Below are 10011 nucleotides of genomic sequence, written 5' to 3' on the forward strand. Positions count from 1 at the left end.
TTGTTCCAAAAAGTGAATTGCATAGTAAACGTATTGTTTTGGGTAGTGATTTTATTTATGGTTCCACATTTGATTCAATTGTTTTGGAATTGTTTTCTATTGTGAAACAGAAGATACTGTTTGTACTGTATTTACATTGAATTCAATGGTTTGGGTATCGTTTTCTATTGTGATTCCTTGTGTGATACAGAAGATTCTTATGTTTTCGAATTGTTTCAAACAGTGAATTGCACTGTAAACGTATTGTTTTGAGTTGTAATTTTATTACTGATTCCACATTTGATTCAATGGTTTGGGAATTGTTTTCTATTGTAATACACAAGATTCTTATGTTTTCATATTGTTCTTTGAGCAGCGACTTAATTACACATTAGATTCTATTGTTTGGGAATTGTTTTCTATTGTGAAACAGAAAATTCTGATGTTTTGGATTAGTTTTAGCGGTTATGAACATTTTGGCATGATTTGATCTATTTCTGCTTTTTACTTTTGTTACTGATTGCTTGAGGAAATTCTGAAAAACAGTGAATCTGAACTATCTTTATGCATTTGGACTAGAAGCTAGTATATTTTATGCTACATTCAGGGCTACATTTTAAGATCACAGATCGAACAATTATCTAATATTTGGATCAATCATGTCGTAAATCGAGTAATGTTTAATTGCATTAATGATTGAAGCTTAGGCTCCCATGCCCCACTAGCCAGATAACTGGGTTTAGCAGACTAAGCATTATATGTGGCAACACTATAAGCGGCATGATGGAACCGTGCCTAAGCGCGCTAAGTGTTATTAGACCACTAATGTAGTTGCATTTAGTGGGTGATGAGGTACAAAAGTAACATTACAGCGTGCTTAACCATTATTGTAGCACTAAGAAAAACTCGATATACTACAACTTGAACCTATACTTGAAGATCGTTCGAAGCCGTAAAATGCAGAATATTACATAGATTAAGTTCGTTAAATGTTGACTATACACAAGCTTCTATATAGTTTGAATGGTTCTTCAAATATTCGAATCACTCATGTCTGAAGTAACGTCTAATTGCATTAATGGTCGAAGCTTAGGCTCCCATGCCCCACCAGCCAGATTACTGGGTTTAGCAAACTAAACACTATATGTGGCAACACTTTTTGCGGCATGATGGAACCGTGCCCAGCGCGCTGAGTGTTATTAGTCCACTAATGTAGTTGCGTTTAGTGGGTGATGAGGTACAAAAGTAACATTACAGCGTGCTTGACCATTGTCCTGGCAATGAAGACACCCGTTAGACTAAAGCCTGGAGCCTATAGCATAAATTTGCACCGATTGAGTTAAACTTATGATATGTGTTCCAGTCTTAAAGAGCGAACGTATATAAGAAGACCTTCCCTTACGTATATATGCCAAAGATAGTTCTAATTCAGTAACAAATTTAATGAGGTTATAACCTATATTAGAAGACCCTCCAAAGCGTCCAAAAGCAAAAGATAATTCTATTCCAGTGATACAAAAAAAAGAAGTCCTAAATGAAGCAATTTTGATTACATTTATGTGTTTAAACTAGAAGATTGTAATATGTAGATACTTAATCGTTATCCAATGTAGTATTATCAGAATCCGAGTCAGAATCATCATGACCATACGATATTTTCTGCCTCTTCAGTCGACTTTTATTTAGGGTGGCCAAACTACCCGACTTTACTGTGATAGTTGATTCACGGAAAGATGTGGCCAAACGGTGAGCGGTGCCAGATGTTTAGGCGTATTATTAGCCATGTTGGTTCGATTACAACACCAGTTAGAGCTTTTTGTCAAACGAAACATTCTTCATTGGGCTACTGGGTGTCTTATAGGGTTTGGGTGCTAGTCTACGCTACCGACTTTCTACGCTACGAGACTTTCTACGCTACCGAAGTTTACTTCTGCGGCGTTTCAGCAAAGTTACCTTAATGGAAAACATACATTAATTAATTATTCCAGTTAAATACGCATTTGAAAATATCAAAATCCATCGACGTTGGCTGTACTGCCGTTCTACGCCCACTTGTCCCATGTTTTATAGGAATCCCATATAACATGGGACAATTATGCACAGAACGGCAGTGTAATGGACCCCATCGAGTTCACAAATATGTTGGTGCCTATAGTGGATCCCCCATTTGATGTCTATGTTATCTGCCTCGCTGCTGACTGCCTATAGTATAGACCCTCCTGAAAGTCCTTATAGCGGAACCTTTTGAGTGTATACCTACATTTGCCAAATCCTATTTTTGTGACTACTGAATAACCCGTTTACTCTAAACTGCTGTAGCAATATAATTAATATTCCCCCGGTTGAAGTTGCCTGGAATCAGTTGATTTGGTAGGATGTCCACCAAAGGCGCAGAATCCATTAAATATTACTAGAACAAAAGCCATACGTTGTCCGTTCGCTAGTGTAAGTTAAGGTTAGTTCTTGGGTTAGTTTGTCAACATCTGGCTGAAGACGGTCTGTAGTCTGTCTTTCGTTAATACGTAAATCATTTTGCCATCCCCCTTGCCATACTTGCCGCTGGAATTTTCCATCATCCGAACATTGTCTGGTGGTGCCGCACAATATTCCTCCGAGCATTTATCAGCAAATCCAAATAGATGTTCCAGTCTGAAATGACGTCCTCCTGCAGGGCTTCACTTTCTCCGGCACCGTATGCAGCTTCTCGGTCGAATCTCCCTCTGGTGTCCATCAATGTCCGAGGCTTTTGTGGCATTTCAGTCGGGTGCTTCAAACTGTTGGTGCGATCAGTCTGCAGGAAACGGATCAGCTGCGGGAACTGGTTCTTCTGAAGCCGAGATGCTCTGCTGCTGCTGCTGCTCCTGGCTGTGACGGTGGCAATCGTTCTGTTTCCTCGATCCTACCTGTCTAGAAGATTTGTTTTTGTATGTTTTAAAATGGCTTATAATAATACAGCTTACTTACGTTTAGTATTTTTGTAAAAACCGAACAGCGTTGAAATATTTACTTCAGTATTTATGAATAATTAGGCACTAGAAAAAACTCACGACGCCCGTCCAGCGTTGTTTTGGTTTTTGGAATTATACACGCCAAAAATATGTTACACAAAAATGTGCACAATTACTCATTTTCGAGCGAAAACAAAAAAAATTCTGGAGCTCGATTTGAAAAGGTCGTATGTGCTTTTGTCGATTTAAAATTCGATCAGTTGGATTCGCTCATTAAAGCAAAAATAGATGAAATTGAACAAAGTTGATACATACAGCAGAATCATCACAAAACAGGCTTTCCGTTCCATCATTAAAAGTCTCCAAAATATCTTCTCTATTGCTACAATAACTAAAATAAACTGATCGAATTTTATATCGACAAATGTACATACGACCTATTCAAATCGAGCTCCAGAATTTTTTTTTTGCTACTGACAAACAACATATATCACAATACCTGCCTGTTTTTGATGTTCAGAATTTTATAAGGTTGATAAATAGGGAAAATCACTATAAAAATAGTGAAATTTGACAAAAACAGTGAAATCTAATGTTAATCTATTGTATGCTAATAGAAAGTTCTGTAACAATGAAATCTAATGTTAAGCTATTGTAACGAATCAAATTTGAAAGTGTACTCTACAATACATATACAATAGAAACCATGGTTAACATAAGAATCTATTGTTTTCCCACAGTTTTTCCCATAGAGTCAATGGTTCATTTTTATACGGGTAGTACATTGATCTTATGACAAACTGTAATCGAAAAATCAAACTCGGTGCATCGCCGCTCCTCCCAACATCATTTTTGGTACGGCGCGTTTTGGTACTCACTTTCTGGTCGGTTTACCCTAACTTGCTCCTGATTTTTGAGTGTGTGGCTCGTGTGTAATGCTAGTGCTTATTTCAGAAATTACACATTTCAAACGAAAACGTTGTTTTTGATGATAGTTTCTCTTTCCTTATCACTTTGCACGATATTATACACGCTCAAATCGGTCCACTCAGAAATGTGCAATGATCACTCATTTTGGCCTTTTTTCCAGACCACACTAAATTAGTGCAAAATGACTGTTGCCGCTGGCAACACTGCCTCTTATATGTCGAAAGAAGAAATTCGGGCAAGCGAGCGAAGCCTAGAGAGAAAGGTTTTTGATGAACGATAGGAGAAGTGAAATGTAGCCGAAATGGCCCGGACGGGGTGAATTTATTGAAGCCTAATATTTGTTGAATTGGTTATTCTATATTAATTTCTAATACTGATAACTTCCAACATTAGTGCAAATGTAAGTGATAATGTTAACTAAGAAGGAAGAATTAGATTGTTTATTTACGACAAGTTTCTTATGGATTAGGACCTAAACGGGTATAAAAAGTGCCTACTAAATGATACCATTTCCATTACAGTGCGCTTATGGATTTGAGTAGTTTGTTGCGATGGTAACGGCAGAATTATTGTTAGCGAAGAACACCGAAAGTGTAAGAATTTGTATTTTTCATAGTTATGTGTTTAATTAAATAAAAACTCTATTTGCAGTTTAAAGCTGCACTAAACGCATGGATAGCGTCATCGCTGCTAAGAACCCGGTGAGAAATTCCCCTTCTGCCCCCGCAACAATCTTTAAAACTTTCGTGGTCGCACTGTGAGACGTGCGAAGTGAGATGTGAGGTGCGAATTCATACGAATACCGAATCAAACGGGAGCCTGCGAATATTTCTCGCGCCCCGGCACGTAGAATTGCACGATATACCTATACCTACGAAAATCAGTAAAACGATTTCAGAGCGGCAATTTCTGTAACTGCTCAACGATGAGTCAGGTCTCAACAACAGATAGTAAGCCCGCTCGAGCGTTAATACGGCTGAAGCAGCTACAAGAAGAACGCGCAATACAGCAGCGCGAGATAGCCTTAGAGATGCGAATTCTCGCTCTAGAACAAAAGGCAATGGAAGAGAAATATCGATTGCTGGAACAGCAATTGGTGATGAAACGAAAACACAAGATCCGAGACCGTCCCCATGCGAGTCAACAAACGAAGCCCTTTTCGGATGAGTACCATGCATCGGAAATCGCCGGCAGCAGAGCGGTCGTCGAGAACCTTCTCTCAACAGGAGAGAAATCCGGGATAAATGACGGAGAGTTGAACACAACGAAGCAGCGATCCGAATACCAGTTAGAGATGAGCTGCGAGTCTGCAGAGCAGCTCGGAATGATGGACCACTCGACCAAGACTAATATTACGTGGAATAACGGGTTTCAGCAGCGAAACACTCGCGCGACTCCCGTAACTGCTGTAAGAGTGGAAGAAGCGACATTGAATAGTAACACGAGAGCAAATTTTGATATCCCAGTACTCCTTCCATTATCCGCACCGGACAGAGAATCTCTTAAGCACGACCAGTTATACTCTTCGGTAAATCTCACCGCTCCCACCGGACTCAGCGGAAAGCCGAATGATGGAAAAGGTGCAGAAGTCGATAGAGATGAAATGAAGCAAGAAACGTATTCGGCTCTAGCCACGCCAATATTACAGCAGCATACCACTATGGAAATGATAAATCATCCGGTCGAACACCATGATTCCTTTTGCGCCTTGGATTGGCGCATATGTGTAGTTGGGCCTGCATCGGCAACTGCCGAGAATGAGTACTCAGGCATTGAGAATTTAGCAAAATTACAGCAGGTATCGTCTGGTTATGGGTATCAGAAGGATGACCGACGATTGGAAAAATGTAATCTTCTCGGGTTTCAGATATCAACAACTTTGTTCTCACGATGGAACTTCGTGAGAGATACAGTTCATCATACTTTACAGCAGCAACTGACTGTGGATGTGAACTCAAATAAACATCCTCACTGCATACTAATGGATGCTAAACCCACACCAGCATGTGTAAAATCACTTCCAACAACAAGACGGGACTCGTATTTCACGTTCCTTGTTGTTAGACTATTCCGATGGATTTTAGAGTCACATACCGTGACTCTAACTGACATGCACTTCGGGTTCGGTTTGTTTATCATTCGCGCATTGTTCCGAGAAAACGCTTTGAAGCACAAAACAGCTGGTGTAAGAAGTGGTTTGATGGAGATTGGACAAATGCACGTCGTTCACAACGCCAAAGGCCGAATCAATTACGAATTTGATAATTATCCAGTCATGTACGATGCTAGGTTACTTCCATTCATGGTGATCGAGAAGGATTCACCCAGTCCTAACGTGAAGGCTTTCGTACCGGAGACAAGAACGTTGGGAAATAAGAAGGACTTTAGTCGGAGCAACAATGCTTCTCATGTTGTCGCAATCGTTCCTAGCGGTACCTATCGGCAGGCCGAAGTAATCGTCAGTCGTAATAGGAAACGTATCATCAACGAATTAACTGCTGGCGCCCTTGCTTGTCGCTTGAACGCAAAGAAGGAGGAGAGGCAAGAACATTTGGGTGATGGGGAGCCCGAATCGGAGAAGAATGAAGGCGAAAGGGAAGCTGTAACGAAACGGGAAGAAATGGATGCAGAACCAGCGGCGAAAGAATCCGTACCGGAGGAAGAGCCTTCAAGAAAAAAGGATTGCAGGACGAGAATCCCATCAGACTCAGGAAGCACTTCGATTTCTTCGTCATCTTCGAGTTCAAATGAGTCGAAGGATGAGAAGGAAAAGGAGAACAAGGATAAGCAGGAATACGCGGAAGAGAAGGATGCAAAGTCAGTCGCCAAGAGTCCGAAGCCGGATGAAGAGGAGCCGCCAAGAAGGGTACAGTACCCTTCTGTGGAATCAACATACATAGGTGAAACCGATATCCAAAGTGACACTATTCAGGCTGGTGTCATATGCAGTGAATGAAATCCCGGGAACATAGCTAGGTGTTTGAATGAAGGTCCTGGATGAGAAGAAGAAAATCGAAAAACAAGAAAAGGCTGTTGTCACCCACAGTGAAGACTAAGCAGTTATCCGACTCATTGTGTGTACAGTGCAGGGTTTGTCGAATAATTGGATTACTTGGTTTAGGTAAAACTGGGACCAAATACCCAGTGTTACGGGGGGGGGAGAATGTTGCCGCTGGCAACACTGCCTCTTATATGTCGAAAGAAGAAATTCGGGCAAGCGAGCGAAGCCTAGAGAGAAAGGTTTTTGATGAACGATAGGAGAAGTGAAATGTAGCCGAAATGGCCCGGACGGGGTGAATTTATTGAAGCCTAATATTTGTTGAATTGGTTATTCTATATTAATTTCTAATACTGATAACTTCCAACATTAGTGCAAATGTAAGTGATAATGTTAACTAAGAAGGAAGAATTAGATTGTTTATTTACGACAAGTTTCTTATGGATTAGGACCTAAACGGGTATAAAAAGTGCCTACTAAATGATACCATTTCCATTACAGTGCGCTTATGGATTTGAGTAGTTTGTTGCGATGGTAACGGCAGAATTATTGTTAGCGAAGAACACCGAAAGTGTAAGAATTTGTATTTTTCATAGTTATGTGTTTAATTAAATAAAAACTCTATTTGCAGTTTAAAGCTGCACTAAACGCATGGATAGCGTCATCGCTGCTAAGAACCCGGTGAGAAATTCCCCTTCTGCCCCCGCAACAATGACCTTACACATTTTTGTGTTGACGCCTGAGAATCGAAACAGTCTGTGTAACTGTCACACATCGAAGCGTTTGCAGACTGATTTGAAGAATGTGTGAGAGTTACACATTGAGGGAACGCTTCCCTTGAATGGAAAATGAGTGAGAGCTACACATTCTTGAATCGATTCCAAAGCTCGCTGAGGAGCTCGAAAATATTGACCTCGCAGCACCAAATCGGAGTTCGCCAGTTGCACTAGCGAAGCGAAGTTTTCAGCGAACTTTCTGTCATTCCTCATCCGACCCGACATGCATCCCTGATGTTTTCGTTTTCAGTCCGACGCCGTGTCGACAATCACGACTTTATCCTACCTGGGCGTCTGTCAGTGCGAGCGCGCCAAATTTTTCGTGAGTGAGCATGTGGTGTTGGTGGTTAAGGTGAAACGGTACGCTAACCGCTATTAACACAAGTTTACAAAATAAAACGAAAGTCGTGAACTTCTGTCAACGACCAAAATTTTTGAAGCACAATTTAGTGCTGATTTCGAAACCGACCTTCAAAAAATTTAAAGTTGAACAGTTTTTGAGTTTTAGCTCAATATCGAGTTTTGTAACTTTTCACAATATGTAATTTACTAAAATTCAAATATATTGCGTTTTGTTCAACCAATTTTAAATCTTTTTCCATAAATTAAAAGCTGAATACAATACCATTCGATCATCTGAATACAGGATTTGCGTCAGATTGATGAAATTCAAGATATTGGCGAGTTTTAGGGACGATCTTCTTAAATTTTAGTAAAATTCCCAAAATTTTTTGAAGAAATGTATTTTTTTCAATAAGAAAAAAACAGCTAAAAAATTCTTTCTCAACGTTTATTTGACATATCATATGTAGGCGAGTTACAGTAAAAATTTCAGCTCAATCGGAGCATTGATTACGGAGAATGAGATGTTTGAAGTGAGCGACTTTGCTTAAAAATAGAACAAAAATCGATTTCAAATCATCAACCTTGTATGAAAAGTCGAAAAAAAATCCGCTCTACTGTAATTTTTTTCCTTCGCGTTTTCGAACTCAGGGCATGATTCTACACCAAAAATGATCATCAGCTTACCGAGTTCAAAAATGCTGTAAACTAGTGTAATTAGAAAAATTGTTTCGGTAATGTCGATCGGCTTTTTTTTTGCGAAAACGCAAACTGAAAAGTAATAATTTATTAAAAATAGTAAGCGCACGGATACAATAGGTTAGCAAGTTCGGAATTTTGTGTGAAATTAGTTTTTGTTTTCACCATGGAAAAATGCTTCTGACTACCATGGTCATTTCCCCTTAAGTTCGCTAGTAATGTAGTGAAGTTTGAGCGATGCTCATTCTTCGGTTTTCTTCCAAATCCACAATACCGAAAAAGAGGCGATTTTGGTGTTCGCTCCTAATTCGCTTGGCATACTATAGGCCTATAGGCAGGAAGCCCGGTAACCAAGGCCGGATAGAAGCGATACCTCCGGGAGCACAAAATACATAACCCTAAATTGTTTTTGTGCTTACTCGGCAAAATTTCAACTAATGGCTCTTGTTATCTTTGAACCAATTGATTCGCAATCCATCTGCTAATCCCGAACTACGTTTAAAATAATATATCACGCCTAAATTATAAAGTTGTAGTGCTTTTACTGCTGCGCTGCAATAGAATCAGCTCACCAGCACTCGTCAACGATGGCCACAATAGCAGTTAACTCAGCGGTGTAAACAAACGTTTCTTCTCCAAAGCGTTTGTCAACCGCAGACGGCTTGCTCAAAAATGAGTATTGTGGATTTGGAAGAAAACCGAAGAATGAGCATCGCTCAAACTTCACTACATTACTAGCGAACTTAAGGGGAAATGACCATGGTAGTCAGAAGCATTTTTCCATGGTGAAAACAAAAACTAATTTCACACAAAATTCCGAACTTGCTAACCTATTGTACCCGTGCGCTTACTATTTTTAATAAATTATTACTTTTCAGTTTGCGTTTTCGCAAAAAAAAAAGCCGATCGACATTACCGAAACAATTTTTCTAATTACACTAGTTTACAGCATTTTTGAACTCGGTAAGCTGATGATCATTTTTGGTGTAGAATCATGCCCTGAGTTCGAAAACGCGAAGGAAAAAAATTACAGTAGAGCGGATTTTTTTTCGACTTTTCATACAAGGTTGATGATTTGAAATCGATTTTTGTTCTATTTTTAAGCAAAGTCGCTCACTTCAAACATCTCATTCTCCGTAATCAATGCTCCGATTGAGCTGAAATTTTTACTGTAACTCGCCTACATATGATATGTCAAATAAACGTTGAGAAAGAATTTTTTAGCTGTTTTTTTCTTATTGAAAAAAATACATTTCTTCAAAAAATTTTGGGAATTTTACTAAAATTTAAGAAGATCGTCCCTAAAACTCGCCAATATCTTGAATTTCATCAATCTGAC

The 10011-nt window shown here is 39.5% G+C and overlaps 2 protein-coding genes across 3 annotated transcripts in view; one reads left to right on the plus strand and one right to left on the minus strand.

The window, feature by feature from the left end:
* Positions 1 to 10011, minus strand: part of LOC134284167 (uncharacterized) — a 309616-nt gene that overhangs the window by 234377 nt on the left and 65228 nt on the right. The window lies entirely within an intron of this gene.
* On the plus strand, positions 4106 to 7577 carry LOC134284166 (uncharacterized). 2 transcript variants are annotated; one of them, XR_009995662.1, is made up of 2 exons: positions 4106 to 7235; positions 7357 to 7577. XR_009995662.1 is itself a non-coding variant. In XM_062842547.1 (2 exons), exon 2 carries the CDS (start codon positions 4783 to 4785, stop codon positions 6811 to 6813), a length of 2031 nt encoding a protein of 676 aa, XP_062698531.1. In that variant the 5' UTR covers positions 4106 to 4257; positions 4379 to 4782; the 3' UTR covers positions 6814 to 7576. The 2 variants fall into 2 exon arrangements, 1 of the variants encoding a protein (XP_062698531.1); XM_062842547.1 differs by having other exon boundaries at positions 4106 to 4257; positions 4379 to 7576.

Source organism: Aedes albopictus, chromosome 3 (genome assembly GCF_035046485.1).
Source record: "Aedes albopictus strain Foshan chromosome 3, AalbF5, whole genome shotgun sequence".
NCBI lineage: Eukaryota > Metazoa > Arthropoda > Insecta > Diptera > Culicidae > Aedes > Aedes albopictus.